Raw genomic sequence first — 26037 nt, forward strand, 5'->3', positions numbered from 1 at the left:
GGGTTGCAAACCTGCAGCCTGATAAGACTCCATAACAACGATGTCGACAACTACTGTAAGGTGATGTAAGGGAACTGTCACTGAAAGTTCATAGATGAGCAACATGCTACTCCTGGGCAGCTTCCATAGCTACTGATGCAAATTCACCTTCTAATTTGCCTTTTTCCTTTATTGTTGAACTTTTCCCATTGATAAAGCCAGTCCTTAGCACTGAACCTTGAAAATAAGTGTTTGCTTTTCATTCCTTTCCAAACTCAGAGTGATACAGTGGTGTAATAAGATGGACAAATAACTCTACAGTTTTATTTTCCAGTTCAAAACAATCAACAAAGGGAAAAAGACCAATATCATTGACTCAATGCTCAGGATGCTTGAGCAATACTCAAGCAACCTGGAAGATTTAATCAGGGAGAGGACCGAAGAGCTAGAAATTGAAAAACAGAAGACAGAAAAACTACTGTCACAAATGCTTCCCCCGTAAGTACTGGTACTTTAGGTGGTATAAAGAAAACCCAAACCAAACCAAATAACCCATAGCTTGACTGGATAAAAATCTTCCCCAGAAGTGAGCAACACTGTACAGCTGACCTCTAATTTTGGCCAGCACCTTCCAATCAAAGTAAGAAACTTTAATCAGTACTTGTTACAGCCATATAGAACTTTGTATTTAGTGAAAGATACTCTGAACATGTAGGACAAAAGAGTCTGAGCTCTTGGGCATGCAGCAGAAAAGGGTTTGTGCCCTGCCAACTTTGCTGGTGTTATTTCAGATCAGTGGCAGAAGCCCTCAAGACTGGTGGCACTGTGGAACCGGAGTATTTTGACCAGGTGACTATCTACTTCAGTGACATCGTGGGCTTCACATCCATTTCAGCCCTCAGTGAGCCCATTGAAGTAGTTGACCTTCTGAATGACCTTTACACACTATTTGATGCTGTTCTTGGAAATCATGATGTTTACAAGGTGAGAAGTAGTTTTATTCTATGTCTCCTTTCCATCTTTTCCAATTTTTTAATTTATTTTTTTAATGTAATGGTATTTGCTAGGTGGAGACAATTGGTGATGCCTACATGGTTGCTTCAGGACTACCAAAACGGAACGGCAATAAGCACGCGGCTGAGATAGCCAACATGTCCTTGGACATCCTCAGTTCAGTAGGAACATTCAAAATGAGGCATATGCCAGACATTCCCCTCAGGATACGAATTGGGCTGCACACAGGTAAGCAGCAGCACCCACCTGCACCTGAACATCAAAGAACTCCTTCACAATTGTATTTCCAGCTTCAAATGCTTTATTCGCTCCTGCCCCCCAGAAAACACTCTTAAAAGACATGTTAAAATCTTCCATATCAACAGGGGCATTAAAATGGAAACACAAAACCCAAAGAGGGTTTGTGGAGGAGAATGGCTAAGTATCATTTCAGGGAGAAATTGTGTATTCTGTCCCAGTTAGGAATTGCATCCAGATTATTAGTCACAAGGGTTTCATTGGACAGATAGATCTTTGATGTGCCATAGGATCTTCAGTGGTGGGATACGAAGACATCCAGTGATGTCTACTCTATTCTGAAATTAAAAAGCACAGAAAAACTGGCATATAAAGTGAAAGAATAAAAAATTTGGTGATATTTATTACAGGTAGGACATACTGGAAGAAAAATATGATACAGATCTTAAGAAAAAGTTATGTTATAAAGAAAACAAATTATCTCTAATGTAGAAGTTGTAATCTAGTAAATTAACAGAAAAGTTGCTTGTTTAAAAGAAAAGAGAAAGTTCTTTTCTTTTATATATCTAAAAATATAATTAAACTCCAAAATAAACCAAAAAAAACCCAAAAAACCCAAGACTGCCATTACATAGGCAAAAATATGATTTTTAAATGTAGGAAAATATATCTGCTATTATCATGGAATCAATATTTTTACAAGAGATATGAACCTTCATAATTTTATACACTTTGTAGTCATCCACTAATAGATTTTTCCCAGCTGTTTGTTACCAGACTTCTCACCTCTTCCTCTAGAGTATCAGGTAATGCCCATTGTGGGAAGCCAAACAATGAAAAAGACTGCCCAGGAATCTCACCCAATATTACAGGAGGTTTAATCCTCCTACCTATCTGATAATGTCGACATTTTTGCAACTGTGTCATGCAAGCATTTTACAGATGTCAGTATTCTGGTTTCTGTTATACATGTTGGGAGGCAGAAGGAGAAGAAAGGAAGTATCTCACCCAGAATATCCAAAGAACAGACCTGTGACTTGAGCAGAGTTAAGATTAATGTTTCATATCTCCTAGACCTTGCAAGATCTTCCTTTGGGGATATCTGTTTAAAACTCATCTCCCTGCTGTTTTCTTTGAAGTTTGGGAGCCTTAGCTGGCCTTTCACAGAAGTCTGAAGTGTTAAAGGAATGATTGCAGGAGCACTGTGTATTTAATACTCTATCAGAAATTACGTGAGACTATGGCCCAGGCTTGTCTTGCCCAGAACAGGAGTCTCTGGAGCACAAGGAGCACATTTTCAACATGGGAAGAGAGGAAATTGATGTGCAACATCTGCTGCTGCCTGTTGACAGCAGGTCTGCAATGTGTCTTCCATACAGTATGCCAAAAAATCTATCCCTAGGTGATATGTACAGGGGGTAGTTATATTTTTTCTTGATTTTATGAACTCTAGGTAGCTGGAATGCAAAATTGCTAAGAATTGTTGTATTGGGTGTGAGAGGAAGAGGGGGAGGAGTTGGTGTTTTCTTTCTAAAGAAGCAGGAATCAGATCTTGTTTTGCACAGATCTGGCAGCATCGTACTGTCATGGGAGCAGCCACAAATCCATGTTCCAAAGCAAACCAGCTCTCTGAGCCACTGAGCTGACAGCAGAGTTTGATTAACCTTAGACCTTATTTCTCCTGAGAAAAGAAGCATGAAGAGGGAATCATCAGCATCATGAAAGCATTGAGGAGGCACCTGGGGGAGAGGAGAGTTTGGCTGACACTTTCACTGTACTGGAAAGGATGGAGAATGGGTGTGACCCCTAGTTGTGCAGTTCAACTGCTCTCTGGAAAGTGGTGTCAAGAAAAGCTCATGATCACCTCTTTGAAAAAGCAATAAATGCAACTTGGGCATGGGCTGCCCATGTCCTTTCAACCCCAATGGAGAGCTGCACCTCTGGAAACTTCTCCTGGCCCATGTCCATGGTCCACTTATGGCAATGCATGGGTGATGCAAAGTGGACAAGAAGACCAAGGTTTGGTCTGCAGTTTCTCCCCTGCTTTAAATGAATCCTGGAATCTTGTCTCTCCACTCTTGACTTCACTGCATGTCCAGGATAACTCAGCTGACTCAGCTGTTTCCATGCCATCCATATCTGGGCTGGAGCTGGACAGCTGGGGAGAGTGGTGGTGAGAGGACAAGCTTTTCCGCTGAGGCTGAATATTTGTTTATCGGTCAGGCTCTCTGGCAGTCAGCCCTGTACTTTGCAGCACCACTGATGGTTGTTGCAGAGTATTAGCCAGAACCTCTCATTAACTGATCCTTGCAAGCCCTGGCAAAGAGCCATTTCAAAGCAAACCTGTGAACCTATGTAATTAAATAACTAGGCCATTACATTCTCATCACAGGGTGTCTGGTTTCCTCTGAAACTGGTTACTGTGGGAGATTTACCACTGGAAATTTTTACTAGCCTTTTACTGAAGCTGTCTAGACAAGGGAGAACACACCCAGGCAGTGAAGGCAGTGAGTGAATTAAGTCTTAGATGCTTTCAACACAGAGAAGTCTTTTGGGAATGCTTACGCCGTAGGGTTGGTTTTGAACTAGGAATTTCCTGCATAGGTACCTCAGCCTAAAAATCTGACCTCTCCTAGGTTCTCAGAAATGGCTAGATGATTGCACTGACTGAGTAGGAAACCTGAATTTAGGCACCCACATGGAGGTATTTCCAGGGTTTTTAGGGAGCCTGCATTCTTTTTGAGGACACATAAGTGAACCCTGGAGAACTGTTCAGGTGCAGGAATAGAAAGGCTCTCACAGCTCAGTTGACCAGATGACCTGTCTCCACCGACAGCAGTAGAAGCTTGACTCCCTTTACTTGTGCTTCTTAAGATGGAATCAAATCCTCTTCAGTGAGGACTGTTTTTTTTGACAGGAACCATCTTTTTGTGTCCCTGCAACACCTACTACAGAAGGAGCTTTGTTCCTTACTGAGATTTCTGGCTGCTGCTGTCATGTCATCATCACAAGAAAAAGAGAGGTGATGCTTTCTGAGAAAGTGTTTTCTCAGGGAAAACTCTTATTGAAGCGTGAATTAAAAAGTCTCCAACAAGACCCTTTTTTATGTATATGTCACATTAGTATGCACAGATTAAAGACCACTTAGGTAAGCGTTAGGTCCTTGACCCAGAAGTCTCAACAGTGCCCTTACAGTTATGCTACAGAAGTGCCTATAGACTAAAACCTGAAAAGACTTCCTGTGATGGATATAGCTCCTCTCCTGAAAAGCTTGAAACAAATTAGAATGTACCAATAAGGATGGGAATTAAATTGGAAGGTATTCTGAGGAACAGCGTCTTGTCCAAAGTTTGTTGATGGTTGAAAAAACCCAAACCTTAAATTAGGTTTTTATGATTTCTATCAGTCTCTGCATGCTGTGTTTGATCCAGATATGCTGTTTAAATCCTTGTAACATTTTTGGTATGACCCATTCTTCCTGTCTCTTTTTTTTTTTTGATATTTAATCTAGCAGTGCTTCATCAGGTAAGAGTTAAAATCTGTCTCACCTCTCAGTTTGCATCCTCATAAAGTATATTAAAATCTGGTAACTTTGTGCAGCAACAACTTTTCAGAGGTTACAACAATAGGGGTTCTTGCAAAGTTTCCTGTAGGTTTCAGCTATGGAGTTTCATTGTCCTTAAGATGTATCTGAAAGAATCAATTTTTGTAAATAAGGCTAAAATCGCAGTAAAGTAACATTGTACTAAAACAAGTACCTGATCGCTTCTAAATTAGGCTACAATTATATTTGTTACTGTTTTAAAAACAAATAATTTAACCCGCAAAACCCCCACACTTTAACATACAACCTTATCTATAGCATCATTTCAGGTACTGCTGATGATGTACAATGTTCCCATCTCTTGTAAACTTGCATGGCAAAAGATTTCCGAGATAACAGTTATACTAAATCTTAACTCAGAAGGATCAAGACATTGAAAAGGCAAAGACATATCTCATAAATGCATCTAATGGAAAATACAGTGCCTCCTGTCCTTTCTTTGCAAGAAACCCCACATCTCCTTACATTGCTTTTATTTTGCAGGCCTGATATTTTATATTGTGGGTGATGAAATTTAGCGTCTTATCTTTCAGAGTGCAGTCTAAACATTATCTAAGCCATGTGCCGTGGATGACAATTGTCTACGGTGTTTGTCTGTCACACATTTCATCTCTCAGTGTGTGCATGTTCTTGTGAATCCTGCACACATACGTCTCCATGAGAACTTGGCATCGATTCTTTGGAAGCTACTTTGGAAGTGAAATGGATTTTGTACAAAGAATGAAATAAAAGAAAAAAAACAGGTTTTGGCTAGAAAGGCAAGCTAATGATGATTTCCTTTCCCAGGAGGGGGCACAGGGTGGTCCAGAGTGCTGCCAGCAGCTCTGGGCTTCCAAGGCTGATTTTTAATCCTGTTTCATTGTGATACAGAGCATATCACAGGATCTGAACTTTCATCTTCTCACATGGAAAAAGGTCTTTTTAAAATGAGATTATGGTAGTCCTTGAGTTTCCGTGAACTCTGGACAAACTTATCCCAGATGATGGTAAACTGAGGTCCTACCACGCATGACCTTTCTCAGGCATAAAACACCAGTGTGCAATCCAGACCAGTGCTTGATTCTTGATTGCTTATAGCAAGCACTAAGATCAGTGAGATCTTTTAAAAACTTTTCTTCTGTATTTACAAGTGGCTTTTTGGGTATCAGAGGAGAGGATGAGATTTGTTTGTCAGTGAGCCCCAAGATTTGTGCAGTACCATCTGGGTTACACAAATGATGTGTCTTTCAGGGCCTTGTGTGGCAGGCGTGGTGGGGCTGACCATGCCACGGTACTGCCTCTTTGGAGACACGGTGAACACGGCGTCACGGATGGAGTCCACTGGCCTGCGTGAGTATTTGGGACAGTCCCTGGGGTGGGTGGCTGAACTAACTTCTCAAGAGAGATGAAGAAATGCACATCCATAATTATAAGCATTGCAACTGAAAAAGGGCAAGTCAAATGACAAAATTCAAAGCAGCCTGAAGGACAGGGCATCAACTTTGCAATTGTAGGTCAGCCTTTACGACTCTACCTTCAAGACCCTGCCTTCCATCTCCAGTCCTCTAATTTGAATGCCATCAACTAAAATCAACATGAATCTTGCCCTAGTTTTCTCTGACATAGGTTGCATCTTGCTTTCAGTCAGTGTTGAGAACCCTTAATTCAAAGCTGTTCTTGCACAGTAAAATAATGCATTTACCTGTCACGACCAGTACAAAGCAAGGGTTGAAGCACACAAGGACATTGCTTCCATCATACCCTTGGCTGTAGAAAGTCTCGCTGAGATGGAGGCAGCAGGAGCACTGCAGATACAAGAGCATTGTTATACATTAGTAGAAATGCATATACATAACTAACAACAGGAAAACTGTAGGTTAGTCTCTCAGGAAATGTAGCTCATAGCTATGAGGTCTTCCTCTACATACTCCAATTGATGTTCTTCTTTTAGATTATTATACAAAAAAAAAATTAATCGGCTCATCCCCCATCATTCAAGGGGGAAGGGAATTTGACTGACACAATTGAAATAAAAGTTTAATAAAAACAAAAAAGAAAAGTATCTTTGAACTTTTCTTTGAAAGAAAAGTTTTAGAAACATTGCCTGGCTTGTTCACACCAGCATAACAATAACAAATTTCAGGGAGTTCCAGCAAGGGCTGTAAAACAAGTTGGGAGAGTTGGGAATTCAGTAAGGTTCTCCACCTTTGCCCTTTTTGTTCACAGACTTAATGGTAGCTCTGGGTGGAATCAATTACTGAAAGCCCAGACAGATCTAGTTGCATAGCCTCATTTTCTTTATGTTCCCTTGCAAACTCCATCTCTCTGCTCTTCATCCCAACTTTCTATTTATGCTGGGTGTCTGGAGCAGGACAGTTAGTTATTTCAGGGTTTTTTTTCCCATTCCCTAGTTATTCTGTGGCAATAGATAAAACAGCAATCCAGCTGACAATGTCACTGGAAAATCACTGTCTTTGTTGAACTGGGCTTCTGCAGTTAGTGTGTTTGGTATCCATCTGCAGGAAGCCCCCAGTGTGGATCTCCTCTGCCCCTGCGCTTGTTACAGCCCTGCCTGAAAGGATCCATCAGTCAGCATTGAACTCTATGTAGAGGAGCACCACACAGCTACACCAGCTACACACCTGCATGCTTTGGAGCACTTTTACTCATCAGTATGAAGCAGTGGGGAATTTGCAGCCTGTGTGCAGCACAGTGATTCAGCTGGTTTGCTTTCTGTTCCCAGCTTACAGAATTCATGTCAGCCAAAGTACAGTGGATACACTTCGGAGTCTGAATGAAGGCTATGAAATCATACCTAGAGGGAAAACAGAACTGAGGGTAAGAAGGGCCGGGGCTGTGCGAAGCACTTCACAAGGGAGTCTTCTTGTTTAGAGAATTTACATAGTAAGGTCTTGTTTGGCCTTCATCCACCACTCTTCTGCTAAATCCTTCCAAAATTGTCCCTTCCAGTTGTTTCAGTACATGAGGTGGTTATTGAAGCACTGTGGGATTGAGCAATCAGCCGTATGCGCTGGATATAAGTATTTATTTAGTACTCTATTTAGTCCACCTTAAGAGAAGCTACTACTTCTCACAGTGTCCAAACAAGAAAGTACTAAATAATTCAACCATCATTTCTACCCTTACATAGTTAATAGACAGACTTAGAATCTTTATTTGCCTTAAAAACCTAGAATTAAAGCTCTGAATACGGCCTCAGGCCCTCAACAATCTTTCGTGACAAGTGGATTCATCTCATCTGAGTTCATATGTCTGCAAGTGGAGATTGGAGGTAATTATTCCAGGTTTAGTCAGTGGAAAGAAACCTTTACACAGTTAGTGGAGATAAATTGGCACTTCAGAAAATTATTAACCTGACGTACTGTCAGGGTCCAGTTTATGTGAAGATGAATGTTTCCTCCACTTCTTCAGTCAAGGGTGATTGACTCTGATACAGATACCTACAGTTCACCAGATGTATCATACCTTAAAAACTAAATCATCAGTGGTGGGAGAGGAAGTTATGTTCTGATAATCAGTCCAGAAAGAGTTGTAAAATCTCTCAATTAATAATGCTAGTGCTGCCAAATAAGGTGATTAGAGATCCTGTAGTTTCCCATTTCTGTTAAATTGTGTAGTTTCAATGACCCAGATCACTAGGAGTCATGTGTAAATGACAGTTTGAATAAGGATAATGAATATCCTGCTTTAGGATAATAAAATTCAAATAATCCCTGAGCTGTTTGGAAGGACAGCCCAAAATTTCCAACCATGGTCTGTTTCTGGAGATATATGAAGCCAGAGAAATCCAGAGGAAATTACATATTGAGCAGAGGGCAATCAGAAAGCTGCTCTTTATCTGGATTTTTTATTTTATTTTAGGGTAAAGGAGTAGAAGACACATATTGGTTGGTTGGGAAAAAAGGCTTTCTGAAGCCCTTACCTAAACCTCCTGAAATAAAGCCAGGGTAAGTGTGACTTCATCACTGTTCAATACATTCATTATAAGGTCCTTTTTGGAGTTTGCGGGCTGAATATCTGTCTTTCCATGTTATCTGTTTGCAAAGTCTCTATCATTTTCCTTAGGTGACTTGTATGTTCAGGCATAGTACTGAGACTGAGAAGTTATGTGGTTTCTTCAACTCCTCTCCTTAGTGGCAGTTCCCAAGTGACATGGAAGCTTGCTGCTTCTCCCCTATACTCCCTTGGAGACTGAGCACCAGGGAGTTGCTTCCTTAATCTCCTTCATACTCTGTGTGCATATGGGAGACACACAGGTACGGACACTTTTAGGTCTCTGCTGTCATCAGTGTATGGGTGACACTCAGATTTTTCTCTCCCTCCATCAAAATTCCTGCAGAAGACACCAACCTCATTCAACATATAAATATATTTCTTCCTTTTCACTCTAATATAAAAATAAAGAGATTTTGTGTTACAAATTATGGCACCGTTAGGTAACTGAAGACTTAATGATGTTGCCTCCATACAGCTGGTGGTGAGCAAAGATTGATCACACAGAATTCATTAAGTCATTTTCTAGCTTTGCCATGCCTGACTTTGCAAACAGAGTACTCCCTGTTCAACTGTTACTTGCTGTATGCCTGGAAAGGATGTTGGGGTCAGGACATAAAAAACAGAAGTCAGATTTGCTTGACAAGAACAGCGTAGTCACCTACATTAAAAGCAGTCAGTTTTGACTCCCTTTATAGTCAATAAAGAGAAATATAAGCTAGGGTGTCTGATTTGATTGGCTTGCTTGGACATCTGTATTAGAAGATTAATTGCCCTTGCAAGGTGCCTCTTTTGTTGACTGTAAAGAGATCCTACAGTGACTACCTCAGAGATAGATGTCTGACAACAAACAAGGTCTGTTTTAATGTGGCTCTGACTTCTCCTGATCAATCTTGTTCTAAGTATTACCTCATTTCCTCTTAGCAAAATGAAGACTTCTTTTTTTATCTCTCTCTGCACGCTATAGTCGCCTTGGGAGGCTGCATACAGGGCAGTCCATGTGCTCAGAGCCATCCCAGAGCTTTCTCGGAGTAAGGTGGAACTTACAGTATTACAGTACTTGGGGACATCATTTTAAAATTGTTTGGGTTTCAGTCAGGGTGAAAATAGAAGTTTACTGAAAGGCAATTTTGAGAGACAATATTTTGTAGGCCTTGAAGGCATTTTACTGTTAATACTTGACAGAAGTGAGCTATTGAATAATGTGTGTTGGTACCAATAATGCATTATTCACGGGAAATATGAAACTTGGAGGAATTTTGCCATATTAGCAAGATGGGCTAGCTTACCATGCAACCAAGGAAGCACTTAGACTTTTACTTTGAGAGTAGATTCTTCTCATCCTGGTTTTATTATCTTGAAGTCATGATTTAAGCCTCTGTTGACTATTGAGATTCTTTTCATTACTCTCAAAGATTCTGGCCTCTGGTCATGTTAACCAAAGTCAAATTTATGCAGGGCTGAGCTGTTTCTAAACGTGGATTTTAAACGGCAGAAAATGAATCAGGTCCAGGCACAAAATAAGAGAAGTAAAAAAATGTTCCCATGTGCACAGGATCAGAAGATCTTGAACATCTGTGTGTAACCTCTGTAGAGTTCACCTGTAGCACTGCAGAGAGGGAGGTGGTCTTCTGCTCTTGTCCCAAGGCACAGATCTTCACTGTTCTTTTGCAGTATCTCTGTCCCCACAGATCACCATGCAGCAGTTGAATGAATGTTACAGTAATCATAGGAAAAAGTGAAGTTATACAAAACAGAATTTGTCCTAGTGAAGTGTCATAATGAAAGTTATACTCCATAGGAACCAAATGTCAAATGACAGAAATAAGTAACTACTTGTTCAAGCAAGGCAAATATTCAGAGAACTGCCTCATGCATCAGTTGGGCTGTTATCAGATAGGTGTCAGACATTATGTCCTACTTTTCCAGCCTTATCTTGATGGTTCAATTTTTGGCACAAAAATGAAGTTGTGTCTCTCTTGTTGGCAAATATGGTGGTTTCAAGTCACGGCCTCATATACTTTCATAAGGATTTCTTAATTTCTGGACTTTTGAGTTGAATAAATTCTTTTTCTGCTCATCTTTTCTCCCTGTCCTCAGGCCACTCCTCTTCTACTTAGGTATTCCCTTACCATTAGATCTATGAGCACTTGCTTTTATCTCACACTTTATTTTGGGACTTAGGTGGCCTAAACATCTACAGGTGGGCAGTTTTGGTGGCCATGCCAAGAGGTGTCTCCTGCTAATGAAGGTTACTAAATTGTCCTTGATCTTATGTCCATACTATGGAATTGCAAACCTGTTGGCCGTGGATTTAAGGGTCACATCCTAGGGATGGAAATTTTGAAGTTCCTTTTTGAACCATAAATACCTCTTCATAGGTCTGGTCAAATCTCAGTTTTACCTGCTTTTCATGGGAGCTTTAGGTTAACTTTGCATAACATAGAACAGGGCACACAGTTCTGTTGGCTCTCTAGAATTTTTGTTGCTTCAAGGCAAATTTCTACACCTACACCTGATACTGCCACAGGAAATAATGGCAGATTGGACATAGAGGAGTAAGAAAATTATGAGATAGCAAAAAGAAGCATGCTAAGCAGTTGAGCAGCAGACTACCTGTAGGATAGATATTTTTTGAGATTTCAGTCAGATAGGTTTAGAGGAAGGCTATACCAGGAGACTAGTTAGGTAGCTGAAGAGCAGACATGATAAAAACACAAAATTGCGAGTATATAAATATGGCATATTTGAAGCTGACGATGCTCTGGGACAGGCAGAGCCTTGGCAGCACTGGTGGAGCACTCCTCTTGTCCAAAACAGCAGAAAAGACATGAGCTTATGCAAAACTAGCAGATATAAGCCTGACCTGGACTAACTCACAGATGCAGTTTGTAAAGCACTGAAAAAATATCTAACACTAGGAAAAATTCATTGGCTAATGACATTCAGAAGAACAAAACAAGCAAAAAACAAGCAAGCCAAAACGAAACCAAGAACCAGGATCATGTTCATTTGCTGTTCCAAGGAGATAAGTGACATTCTCAGCCTTCTGAATTTCCAAGTTCAACATCCTGGTTCAGAAATCCTTTGCTTTGGTACTGAATACAGTGTTCAAAAGCATCAGAAGTCCTCTATCCCAACAGGTAGTTTTATCCAGAAACTTTCCCTTTCTAAGACTATTCTAAATTAGTTATGGAAAGTTAACTGGAGGGGGAAAAGTAACGCAATTCAGCAAAGAAAGATACAGATTGTTGATCCTCTCAAGGGTTTTTAACTATGAACTCAGTGCCCAGGTAGATCACATATGAGAGTTTTTGATTTTTAACATCGAACCCAGATTCCTGACCTCATATGAAATCATGCAGTAGGTCTTAAGTCCAGAAGGGTCAATAGGTTATCCAACCCACCACCATTCACAGCAATGAGTGCAGCCTGACATGAGACATCACTGAAAACTGAAGATGCAGGCATGGATAGGAGTGAGTCTGGGGGCTCTCTCATCCTCACATACATGAGGATCATCCCTGGAGGAAGCACTGAGATCCTTGTTTGAAGATAAATGGGTGAGAAATAATGAAGGATGCTCAAAGAATCCATCTCCCAACACCAAATGAGAATCACCTTTTTATGAGTCAGGAAAAAGGTACCCATTAGGAAAACATGGCTTTTTCTTCTACTCAGCACAAGGTTCTCATTGTTCTGTCTGTATTGATGCACCATGGTATGATGGGAGTTGATTGGTAGAGAACCTCTGCTGTTGCTGTTGCTGCTGATGTGTCCTTCCCGGGAGAAAGGATTTCTATTCAGGTTCCTATTTGAAGTCTTTCATCTGATGCTCTTTTAAATCAGAAATAAAAGAGCTTGTGAGGCAAACAGCAGCAAAAAACTTCTGTTGCCTTCCACAACTGGACTTATGAAACAGTATCAAAATATTTCCTAGATAAACTTTATATAACATATAACAAGAGCTATCTGGGGAAATCCAAACATCCTCTGGCTCATACTCATAGACTTGATCACCAAATCTTAGGACACATGCTTTTTGCTTCACAATCAATCCCTTCTTTTCAAATTATTTCTGACCTCCTAATATGGCAGTAAAATAAAGAAAAAGGAATATTTTGATCATGGCTGTAGCATAATGATTGTGAGAAAGAAGAGTTTTCTCTGAAATCTGATTGAGGGGAGAGAGGGAATGAAAGCTGGTGACATCTCCCTTTGAACAAGACTGTCTGACTTGTGATATAGTTGCTTCAGCTTTTATTTTTAAACAAGCTCTTTTTGAGCAAGCTGAGGTTTCTGAAGAATTAACAGGAATATTAGAGAATTGGTGCTGATAGCAAGAAACCCTAAATGCAGTATTCAGAAAGGAAGCAAAGTCAGGACTTTACAGATTTTCTCCTACTGGCTTTGGAAACAAGGTGGTAGGAAGAGAGGACCTTGGAAAAATAACAGCTGTCTTAAAAAAGACAGAGGATGGAGTGGAGGGTGCAGAACCAGACTTCTCCAGTTGCTCAGACATTAGTGAGTTCAGGAGATGTGCAAGTTCTGTTTGCACAGGATCTTTCTTTTTGTTATTGAGCTGTGGATGAAAGGCAAGTCATTATCATAGTTATTTGATACTTGTGTGAGCAATGTTTGGAGGTGGACCTCAATCTCGTACTGTGCTTCATCCCTAAATACCCTGATCAGGTCTTCACCTTCTGTGGGTCACAACCTGCTGCGCTATTGTGCAGACACAGGCAGCAACATCCTCCACTCCTTTGTGGGTGAGTCCTGCCAAGTGGATTCAAGGAACAAATCACTCACACTCACCCTGTGGCTGAATTTTGCTACTGCTTGCAAAAAGGGTCTGGACACAAAGATTCCTCTTCTTCCTCCAACAGTCAAGATTTATTCTTATTAAATGTTATTTACCTCCATCTGATCTGGTCATCTTGCACGTCTTTTAAGAGTCAGTGCAGGGAAATAGACATTTCTAGGTGCAGATCTTCTGTCTCACAAAGGATATCTACTTTGGGATAAACCCCTGCTGTGTTCTGGCAGTGTCAGCTTCCCTCCACTGGCTGAGAAGGGAACACAAGATATTTGGCTCAGATGAAAATATCTCTGTTGCAGAGAGACAAATGGCAGGAAGCTAAATCCCACCTGAATTGTGGATTCCCAGAAGTCATTCCTCATTGAGCCCATCAGGGTTATATCCTTCTGGCTTCCCAGTCCTTTGGACAGAGCCCTAAATGCTCCAGCACTCATGAGGAAGTTTATAAACAGGGATTAATGTTTCTAAAAAGGAGAAGGATGTTCCCAGAGCTGAGGATTTAGGTAAGGAATGGGAGGACAACTTGACTAGATATTTCCATTTGTAGAACAGAACTGACAAAAGAGCTGAAACTTGACTCTGATCTCCCTCAGGAAAGGCTTTTAAATTTGTGGTAAGCTTTCAGAGACAGCTGGCTATCTCTAGGGACAGTTAAATAGGATTTCCATTAGGAAATGTGCCCATACTTTTGAGAGATGAGAGCTTCTGAAAGCAACACCTCTGGAAGACCAAAAGGCACTGAGACAGGAACTGAACCAACCAAAGGTGAGGTCTTCACAGCAGTTTTGTTCTTTCCTTTCCTTTAATTAATGAGGGGAAGGATCAGTGGAATAATGGAATCATTCTCCCAGGATTCATCTTGTCTAATAGATTCTGAAACAGCCATGATAGACATATAATTTGTGCTCCCCAATCAACAAAGTCATTCATCTTGTCCTGGGAGAAGTGTCTAAGAGTACCAAGAGACCTCTGAAAACTTAAAATTTAATTAGCTGACCTCACTTTTTGCAGTAATTCAAGTTGAAAGGATACAAAATGGGAATAAATAAAACCAGGACCAGGACCAATATTTGTTTTCCTTTTTCTCTCCAGAAGACACTTACCTTTCACTTGGTCTACCTTACAGTCTGTTCTTTATTACAGATGAAACTGAACTGGTTCTTTCTCTAATGGCCTGCCTGTTCACTGCAGGTATAGAGCTCATGGGTTACTCCCGGAAGAAATTGCAGAGTTCAAAAGGAGGAAAGCTGAAAAAGCCTTGGCAAAAGGGCCTAGATCTGAGGTAGTAGCTGTAGGACAGTTCCAATGTAGCTCTTCTGCTTAGTGTCTGCTTGCATGTTGTGTGTCTGCGCTTTGCTGGTTTTAGTGTCTTTTTTTTTCCTTTTTAATTTGTTTTTCTTCCTTTCTATTTTTTTTTAATATGTTGTATTATTATTCTAAAGTGTCTCATTCAAAATGTGTTCAGAAAAGCAGTAAAGCTGTCTAAAGATAGTAGTAGCCTTGTTGGGTGATTTCTTAGTGAATTTATGCTCTACTATCATATTAATTCCTGAAAGGCATACAGTATTACTGTGTTTACCTGCAGTGTATTAGCAGTCCATTGAATGTTGATGTGCACTGTGCCAGGAGGAGACTAGTACATGGTAAACACAGTGATAAAACTGTTCAAACCTGGAAAAAATCCAAATTACCTATTGTTGCTTTCCTGTAATGTATATCTCCTGCCTAGTATAATCCCATATCTCATGACATGAAAAAGGATGCAGCTCTGTTATTAATCATTATGGTACCTACGAGTACGAGAAATAATGGATTTAGGGTGTTTTGGGTGAAATTCAGAAGTTACATGGAGTATTACAGCATGACCTGAGGTGTCCGATCAAGGAGGTATTACCAGAGCAAGGCTGGCGTGTAAGCTTGCACACCCACACATGCACATGTATGGTGTCCCCTGAAAATGCTGTATGATTAGATTTTCTTAATAGTATCTGTAAAAACATCAATAATGCTTCTGCTCAGTTCCTCTGAACTAATGTGTATTTAATTTCCACTTTCTTAAAAAAAAGAGAGGTGGATGAAAGCCCAGAGTACCTAGATACAGGATGGTTACAAACCCCTAAGATACAGGCTGATCAGGCTGATAGATGACTACGAAGACTAAAGCTCCATCTAATTTTCTCATAACTTTTGGCTGTGTTCCTCCTTCCCAACCACAACTTTTAAAGATTCAGTGTGTGTTACTGGGCTGGTTTATCTCCCTTAAAAGATTTTTAAATTTTGAGGTTCTCCTTATCAAGGACCTGGGCAGAAATTCCTCCTTAAAAAAATAAAAATAAAATAAAATAAAGGATTTAAATATGGGGCCCAATCCGCAGAGACCTGCAATAAGCACTAAATATAAGGCTGCTAAATATAAGCTCCAAGGCACAGAAGACTACCCTGCTGATTTACACCTAAGAGTACCAGCTAGTCCTCCAAGGCCAAAGACAAAGAGCATCTCTCACTGGGGTTAACCCTGCTTGACAAAACCTGCACATATACTGATACATAAATATTTAGTAGTTATATCACCCACAGGCTGACTAGTAGTATATTATGGAGAAGAGAAGGTCTTTAGTAGCCAACTTGGCTCAATCCATGGGAAATAGCTGAAAAATCAATAAGGCATTCATACCTGGATCTTTTCAACGGTCCTAGTTCAATCCTTCTTGTGTGCATGAAGCTTTCAATGGAGGTAATTAAGTCCTCAACATGCCTGCTTGGTGGTTTAGTGATGTTTCCAGCTAAGCTACTTTAAATGCTTATGGTGAAAGGGAATATGCCACCAGTAACCTTGTTTTTCCTTGACAGCAATAAAGGAACACTTTCCATAGATCTCAGATATAGTGATCCATAGTCCATTCACTCAGTGTATGATCCTATTAGTCTGGGACCATAAACAGCTGACAGTCCCGAAGGGTTCTTGCTGCAATAGGATAGGAATCCCCATCTTGGAGTAATTATATTTAGGAGTATTCATCTGGTCTGGAGTCTAGAGGAAGGTCAAGACTCTGCTCTTCATGCTCAGGAATCAAGTCCTTTAACCTTGAAGGAGTGGCTGTGGACTCTGCTGTCTTTAGTGGACACCTTATTTCAAAGAGAAGTGATGGTTCTGGATGGATCTTGGTAAAAATGTTCATCAAAGCATGAGGAACACCTGAGTGCATCTCCAGTTACCAGAAGATAAACCCCTTGACTATATCACTAGTGGCTCTTATACTTTGTCCTGTGGTAGGATCTGTGACCTTAACATGTACCTTCCAACCCACTCACGTGAGTGGGATTCAGCCCAGAGCACCATGTTTGTAGAGACACTTGTGCAAGGCTGTGGATGAAACAGCAGCTGAAGACCACGTAGGATAAACAATGGCATCTCAAACACTGCTGGATAATATCCTCAGGCAGATGAATCCCACCCATTGCATCTTAAAATACTTCTGATAAGGAGAAAGGGATTTCTCTCTTTAAATTCAAGACACAACAGAGAACTGTCCCACAGAGAGGTCAGACTCCCTCGGATCTGTGGATTGATCTCACTTTGGAGACGAGACTTAAAGTCCATGCAAGTCAGTCAGAACTCATTTTGGAGTTCTAAGTGGTGAGATTTCACCCCAATGTGATGGGTAACTGTTGTGTTTTATAGAGGGATCCATGGTGTATGAATCTTAGTACGCTCTGTATTGCTCTTTGCTGACCTTTAGATATATAAGCATACGGGTACCATATAGGTATCCTGCATGGACAAAAGTCTGGGATTACCCAAAAATACAGAGGTTCAATTTTTCAAGTTATTTTTTCTCCTTTTTTTTTTCCTTGTTCCTCAAGAATTTGACTCTCCTTCTATTCTGATCTCTCGTACTGTGAACTCAGCTTAGCGACAGGAGATCCTTCAAGATTCTTTCTTGTTCAGGAAATACAGTAAATGCCCAAATAATTGCATGTTGCTGGCCAAACCATAGACTAGCAAGGTGCAGTTGACCAACAGATAAGATCATAGCATCATAGATTCATAGAATGCTTTGGGTTGGAACGGGTGTTTCAAGGCCATTTAGTTCAACTCTCCCCTTCCCTCCCTTCCCCTCCCCTTCTGTTTTACAGCCACAACTGGCCAGGTGTACTGACTAGGAAACTCAAATCTGTCCTGAGGGACACAAAGAGAACACTAACAAAAGCAACCTTTAAAGAGCTGGGGAACATGAAGGAGTCTGATATAAGTTTCGAAGAGGATGAAATTTGAGAAGAGCACAGCAAAGAATTAGTAAGATCGGGATGGACACCTCGAAGCCAAACCAACAGAGCTCACTCTCCGTTTAGTTTCCAATCACCCAAAAGCAGTATAATTAATGAAGCCTCTTGGCTCTTGCAGAGGGTGAACCTGAACAGGCAGATGAATCCTGACCATCTTCTCTTGTGAAACTGGGAACCAGCTCAGAGCTGTATGTGTGCATTTTTTCAGGGGGGGTCCACTGGGGAGGAATGTGATGGTGATGATGATGGTAATTACAGCTCTTCATGAGCAACTGTCACAAGGATGAACTCGAATACTTTAGCTAGGTCTGTGTAGCAGGACAAACAAGTCTGGCTGCTTTTGGGCCTGGATTTGAACAATAATGCCAAGTGCTAAAATGATTTAATTGTTTTGCATTAAATAATTGTTTTCCTCTTGCTGTAGCACACTCTGGTTTCATGAAAATCATTGCAATTGAGAAAAAAATGTTTTGGCCAACAACAAAAAAATATTTTTACTCTCCCACAAGTGGAAATTCTGAATCAAAATGTTTTGTTCCTGTATGTCAATTTAAGCTGAAACATTCTCTTTTAAATTGACATTTCAGCTGCAAAAGCCAATTTAATGCTATTTTCAAACTGAAATGACAGTTTTGAGTTGAAACAGTTTGGTATGAATCAATATTTATTTCAAATGCCAAAATGAGATTCTGCTCAAAATGTCAAAATATGTCATCTTTGTAAATCCAGATCCAATTGCAAGAACATATACAGGATATCTAAAACATTTTATGCGTTTCATCCCAAAGCAAGATGAAAACAGAATGCCAAGATATTGCAAAACTGAAATGCAGTTCCATTAGCTGAGTAATACTAACAAAATACACTTTTTTTCCTGAAAAAGTGGGGCTGATGGAACAAAGAGTACATCACTAAAGCAGTTCAAAGCGTAAAACCCATCAATCTTTTTCCTTCCCAGTCTCCAAGTGGTCTCTAAGGCACTTGTCTATAAAGAAAGCCTCCGAGTGGGTAAAAGGCTTTCTGTAAAGGGTCACCATTTGGCCTGTAGGCACTTCTCACAGAGCACACTTCATCAAGGTAAAATAATTTTGGTGTTGGTCCCTTCTTCTTTTGGCTTTTTTATTCTTGTTCAACATCTGGCTTCTAATAAACTTCTGGAAATTATTATTCTCTCTTCTTCAAGCTGAAGAGAAGAGCAGGTATGTTAATTCATGAATATTACCACCAGAAGGTGCTCATTGTAGACACTGAGACCTTTCTCAAGCTCAGTTTGCACTCTTCCCATCAGAACAATCTAAGCAGATTTTTACCATTCAGATAATAAATAAGAGTCAACAACCACCTGACAAACATTCTTGGGATATTGCAAATATCTTTATGGAACAAGGCTTCATAAAGCTGAGGAACATAGTGTTTTCTTTACTGTATCAAGTATAAAATGTACACTGCCAAAGTAGGAGCTGTTTGGAGTACAAACATCTGAAAAGCGAAAACAGAAGAGAAATCCATTAATACTATTTAATAATAAGATTTTACTCTATGGCACCTGGTTTTGTCAAAGAAGTTTTGCTTATTTCATGATGAGAGTAGATATTCCAGGTGGGAGAAGTTGGCCCTTGAATGACATCTGTTAAAAGGCTCATACAACACTTGAGCTGACAAATTAGGATTAGGAAAGCTTTCACTTCCTGCCCTCTGCTCACCCTCTGTTCGAGAATTCATTCAGAAATAAAGTCCTATGGAAGAGACATGGGGCAGGTAATTCTGACACAATATACCTCAGTATACAGTTTGAGGGAGGGACATTACTGGGGTTGGTTTGTACAAATGGGAGTTTAAAATCAAACAATTTCTCCATAATTCATGTGTTTTCCATTATTTTCACATGTAAAAAACATTTACCAGTGCTGTCCTGCTACATAGCACAGTGGGTTAAATCAACCTGAATTTTCCATCTGAAGACGATTGAAAACAAGACAATTTCAATCCATCCTTCTGCACAGGTTTTTCCTTCAGCCTGTAGTCTTCTAAAATAAACAACATTCTTTGAATTTATTTTAGAAAATAAGATAGTAAATCTGTGGGAAAGGGTAGAAGAGAAGCAAAGTTCTATTCACTGATTACTTTAGTAATCCCAGGATAATTCTTAATTCTCTTTGAAGCCAGTGTGGTTTTTTTTTCCCTCTTAATTTCAACAGGAAGAGGCCAAGGACTCATCCCTGAGTGTGACCATCTCTACTGTTAGAAACCCATAAAACATATTTATATTTTTCTGACATTATTCTGTTTAGATAGATTTAGGTTCACTCATGAGATTTCTTCTAATACTAACTACGATTACTGTATAAGCCTCTAAGTTTGTTAGTTTGCTCCTAAAACTAGTGTTTGGATGTTGCAATGAGGAAGATGTGGGCTGGAAGCAGCAAATGTAAATTTTTGTAACTCCACATGAGACTTCTCAGCTGACTGTGGACAAGACAGTTGGTGGATTCTTGGGTAGTGAAGTGCACACTGTAGAAACCACTATCAGCAAGAATCCATCACATGATTGCTGGAGGTTTTACCACTGATGTTATGGAGTGAATTTTAATACAGCTGTGCAAACCCACTGAGAACTGTAGAAGGTGTATTTGTATGCAATAAACACTCTCTGAATACAGTTCATATTTCATACAGTATTTTCAGCAGTCAATTTATAACATATGACAATAAAGATCCTTGAAGACCTATACCTCCACCTGAAAATCTCATTTTAGTTTGTATATTTACCTTCAACTGACTTCTTGGCTTATTTTTCAGCTGTCTGTGCAGATAAGGCACCTGTGGAGCCCCCTGTTCACATATTTGCTTGATTATACAGTAATTTAGAGGCAGGTCTCAAAATGCACAAGTCAGAGGCAGGACAGTCAGGGAGAGAAGGTATGAGATGTAGAAGAACCCCAGGAAGATATGGAGCAGCCACAATGTGGATGGGTGTCCAAACAGCTGCAAGGGCTAATGTCTGGGAAAATTTCCTGTGACAGGGGATATTAATGCAAAGAGGGGGCGATACCACTCCCCACAGCACATTTCTTATTAGAAAATATGAAGGTGTTTCTCTGAGTTATGAAATTACAGCCAAGTGAATGCAGGCATAGAGCTGAAGGTGAGTAATCCCAGGACAATTCTATGATTCTGTCCTCACATCAGCAAAGAATCTGTTAAATAAATGCATGGAAAACATCACATCAACCTGCTCCTTTCTATCCATTCAAAGGACATAGTCTGGGAAGGGCCTATGCACAGGCAAGGCAGATTCTTATACCGCCCTTTACCTATACACTCACACACAGTGGTCATCAGCTGGATGTATCACTGATGAAGGTGTGCTAAGGATTACCTACTGGTGTAGCCACACATCCTTTCTTTCCCGTTCAGGTATGCCAGAAAGCCCCACTGTGGTACTCACTAGCCTCATCTGTGTTAAAAATAATTGTTTGAATCATATAAAGGAATTATAGAATTGTTTAGGTTGGAAAGGACTCTGAGGTCATCTAGTCCTACCATTAACCCAGCACTGCCAAGTCCACCACTAAACCATGTCTCCAGGTGCCACTACTGTATGTCTTCTAAATCCCTCCAAGGATGGAGACTCCACCACTTCCCAGTTCCAATGCTTGACAACCCTTTCAATGAAGAAATTTTTCCTAATATCCAGTCTATCCAAACCTTCTCTTGTACAACCTGAGGCTGTTTCCTCTTGTCCTATCATTTTTTATCTGAGAGAAGAGGCTGATCCCCACATGGATACAGCCATCTTTTAGGTAGTTGTAGAGAGTGATCAAAATAAAAGAATACGTGGAAGAAGGCAGAGAAACTGCAGCTCTTCATACACAAACTCAAGCTCTGTGAAATGATGGTGTTAGATAAAGCTCTTACAGATAAAACTCAACCTGATGAAGAGCTATAGGCTTGCTAGGTCAGCTGTAGAATACAGAGAGTTTGATATACAGGAAGGTTGGATTAGTACATAGAGTTGAAGCAGACCTCCCAAAATGCACTGAGAGCCATTGCATTAAGGATCTTTTCCAGACCCTGGGTGTTCACATTCCTCTCCTCCAGCCTTCTGAAGCTGCTGGGTGAGCAGCAACACACAGTGCTCCTAGGCCAGCAACTGCTGAAACAAGTGAACAGGGAAAGCTTTTCTGTATTCATCCCACACCAGGATACTCCTCCAGCCTTCTTGCAATGACCACAGGAGAGAGTTCCCTGAGCTGACGAAACCAGGTCCATGTTCTCTGCGGTGTAAGAAGCACCTGATGTTTTTCCTCTGATGCTCATTACTTTACAGATGTTGGTATTAAATTTCATTCACCAACCTTTTACCTCATTCATCAGATTTTCACAATCCTTCCCAAGCCTGACTTCATGCTATTTGCAGATGTTAGCATCCCATGCTTCTCCTTCCTTCCCTGAACATCCCTAAATTCTGTTAAACAGTACAGGACCCAGTGGAGGGAGTATGAGGACCACCCACAAAAGTTCTTGCACAATGCATCCTGATCATGCGATTCTCTGCTTGGTTTCCTGACTCCACATCAGTCATGATCCACTTTACTTTATCATTGCTTGGTGCAATGAAGTCTCCTTTCTGCACAGGACCTGTTTGGAATCACTTGAAAATCAAGAAAAATTTTATCACCTGGTTCTCTTTTATTGCCTGTTTTCATTGACACAGTACAACTATTTTATTCAAAGGAAATAAATTCCACTTTTGCCATGATCTGTTCTTAACTTGGGGCTGCCCAGAAGCCAGACTTGATAGCACAGACATCAGGCACAGTTAAAAATCTAACAGATGCTGAAAATAAATACACTCATTTTCATAAATCTAGATGTCTGAACCGTGTTCATTAACATAGGCAGAGAAGAGCAGGAAAAATCGATTCAGGGCCAAGGACCCATGCTGAAATATGTTATATCCACATAGGCCTGATGCCCAAATGGAAACCACAATACAATGTATGAAATTCCAGTTGGTCTTGAACAGAAGGCATTTATTAAGTGCTGAAGCCTGTTTTTTCTATTGTTAAAATTTACCAAGTTGCAAATGTTCTGCAGTTTTCAAGTGGAAAATGGTCTGGTTCTCGGACAGTTTGTTTCCCAGACACCTCAGCTGCCCATCTGCTGGGCTATTCCAGTTACCAATTCCAAAGCAACCCTGGAGGCAGATGTCTCAACTCCAATCTCCACATACAATTTCCTCCTTTATTTATTTTTTCATTCAAATGCTGGAACTGAAATAGTATTTCAAAATATTGAAATCCTGCAGGAAACCAACTGACCTTTCTCCACACTCACCAGAAAAATGTGGGCAGGAAGAGAAGTCAGCAAAGAGACTCTACAGCTAAAACTCCAGCCTTGAGGTCTTTTCTCACCGGAAGAAATGCACTGTCTGAACAACACAGAATAATATCTGATGGCAGATGTACAGCAATTAGCTGCTTTAATAACCATGGCTTATCAAATATTTTTCTGTTGTTGTACCAGAGGTGTTAAATCATGGACTGATAGTCTAGTGCTATAAAAAATTGCTTACATTTCCCTGCATGTGAGCTCTGCTTTGGTACATTATTGCTTCAACAGACAAAGCTAAAAACTTATTCTGAACAATTCTGACTTTAAAGGAAGGTCAGACTTGGCTTGGAACATGCATTTTGTGACTCTGGGCTGTTTGCAATAAGAAAGCATCACAGGAGCACAGCATTCTTTGCCAGTCCTTGTTTTGAGCTGTCTGTGAAATCTTGGCACTGTGTACCAAGAACGCTGTGTTGAAATAAAACTTTTGTTTAACCTACTTGTGTGGGCTCCCTGTGGAGGTGACTGCCTGTGCTGCCAAATCTGTAACTCTTAGCTCCCCAAACACCATCAGCACATAGAAAGAACCAGAAGGAATAACCACAGGTTGTTATCCAAGTAAGGTGCCAAAGTTTATTCATGGAGAGATGTCATCAAGGTTGTTCAGGATCACTGCACCTGTCAGGACTGCAACACAGTCAGAACAAAAGGAAAATATGACCTAATACTTATGGTGGGTCCAAGGCTTGGGTCCAGTCTGCATTTCCCACACTGTGGAGGGAAGGGATCAACCTGAAAACCTTCTCCTCTCTACCCCTGCTGTTGTACTTTTGTCCTTGTGGCTGATATTGGAATGGGTACAGGCTATCCAACACTGGTGTGTGTGTGGAGAGGAACCAGCCACCAGAAGGTGGGCAGGTGGAAAGGAACTGAGTGAAGAATCTCCCCAGTTGGGTAATCCTCCAGCTGTGGTGGAACAGTAGGTTTCATATCCTGCAAGATCTCGGCCAAAATATTCCCCACATCTGGAATAACAGGAGGCCCTAAGCATTGAGAGGAACAACCCTTTCCTTGTCTATCCAGACTTTAGTGAAGCGTTTGACACCATTTCCCTGGAAAAACTGCATGTCCATTGCGTTAAAAATTGGCTGGATGTCCAGGCCCAGAGAGTGGTGGTGAATCCAGTTGGCAGCTGGGCACAGGTGGGGTTCCCCAGGGCTCAGTACTGGGGTGAGTTCTGTTTAATATCTGTATTGATGATCTGGATGAGGGGATCGAGGGCACCCTCAGTCAGTTCACAGACAATATTAAGTTGGACAGAAGTGTTGATTTGCTGGAGGGTAGGAAGGCCATACAGAGGGATCCGAATAGGTTGGATCAATTGGCTGAGACCAGTTGTATGAGATTCAACAAGGTCAGGTGCCAAGTCCTGCACTTGGGTTGCAACAACCCCATGCAGCGCTACAGGCTTGGGGAAGAGTGGATCCTGTGACTGTGGACATCATCTCCATGTTGCCTAATGCTACAGGGGTCCAGAGACACAGTGTGCTCATCCCTGCACGTAGCTTCAAGACAAATTCAAAGGCAAATATGTAATCAGGATAATAATCTATAGAAGGGTTTGCACATCTCAAGGGCTCCAAGGACTAAAGGCTGTTCTCCCAAAGGCTAAGTCTGTAGTTTCACTTGGAAGTGCTGAGTGGTGAATTAAGATGTTGATGAGAAGCTTCTCTGTTTCACTTCCCTCTGGACATAGACAAAGCTCATCAATATGAATATCACCTTTGCTATCCTTCCCAGTGCAAGAGGTCATCCAAAGAGAAAAGGCTGGAACACTGTGTTCAGCCTCTTATATTTATATAAGTCCTGAATGTTGCATTGTTGAATGCATGTATCCTCACTATCTCATGCCCAGGTGCTGGACTCATTTCTAGGAGCTGTGAGGGGCTGCGTGGCAAATCACTGTACTCTTTGCAACTACGATGGAAAATGAGTGGAAATATACTGAATCTCTGCTGAACTGAAAAAAACCTCACCAAGTGTGACTGAGTATACATCCTCCAAGATTTCACCTTTCTCTCTGTGCCCTCCTGCTATCCCAGACTGGCATTACATAGGGAAAGGCATATCCATGCTGTGGCAGTTATCTTTATGCTGTCCCATATTCTTTATAAGAACTGGTTCTGGAAAAACATTTTGCCCTTGATTTTGTACAGCTCACTCAGTTTCAGCAGTTTATTCACAGAGAAGAAAAGGACACAAGAAGACCTCACTGGTCTCTCAAGCTGGAACAAATATTTCACTATACTTCTCTTATTTTCATTCTGAAATATTTCAACTGAGCTAAATTTTAAAACAAACACAGGAAAATCTTCAGCCTTAAAAAAACCAGCTACAGCCAATGACAATAATTAACTACTGCTCACATCTGTAACATTCAAATTCAAGGTACAACTCAGATGTAAGCACTTTATGCTGTATGAGTCATTGCATATGTACCCAATACATATGTACATATATGTATGTGTATATATAAATAGATAGGTATGCATACAATTATTCAGCAACCGTTCACCACCAGAGGGCAGGCAAAGAATACGAAAGTCTATTGTCCTGTGTGATACTGCACACGTCAATGTGCAAACTGTTCAGTGACCAGAGAGGTATCACCACCGTTTTCTTTGTCCATCTCCAATGACTTTCTTATCATAGAATCTTAGAATAGTTTGGGTTAGAAAGGGCCATTCAAGGTCATCTAATCCACCCC

General features: G+C 40.6%; 1 protein-coding gene across 1 annotated transcript in view; it reads left to right on the plus strand.

Annotated features, from left to right (window-relative positions):
- GUCY2F (guanylate cyclase 2F, retinal) overlaps positions 1-17923 on the plus strand; it is a 42739-nt gene extending 24816 nt beyond the window's left edge. Inside the window, 8 exon segments of the mRNA XM_051779369.1 lie at positions 314-477; positions 771-963; positions 1047-1221; positions 6065-6163; positions 7557-7651; positions 8696-8787; positions 14844-14928; positions 17784-17923. Coding sequence (XP_051635329.1) covers positions 314-477; positions 771-963; positions 1047-1221; positions 6065-6163; positions 7557-7651; positions 8696-8787; positions 14844-14928; positions 17784-17810 — 930 coding nt within the window. The 3' untranslated portion in view covers positions 17811-17923.
- Positions 17924-26037: the final 8114 nt, after the last annotated feature.

This window comes from Manacus candei, unplaced genomic scaffold (assembly GCF_025592945.1).
Source record: "Manacus candei isolate 608988 ecotype Guabito, Panama unplaced genomic scaffold, ASM2559294v1 h1tg000014l, whole genome shotgun sequence".
Taxonomy (NCBI): domain Eukaryota; kingdom Metazoa; phylum Chordata; class Aves; order Passeriformes; family Pipridae; genus Manacus; species Manacus candei.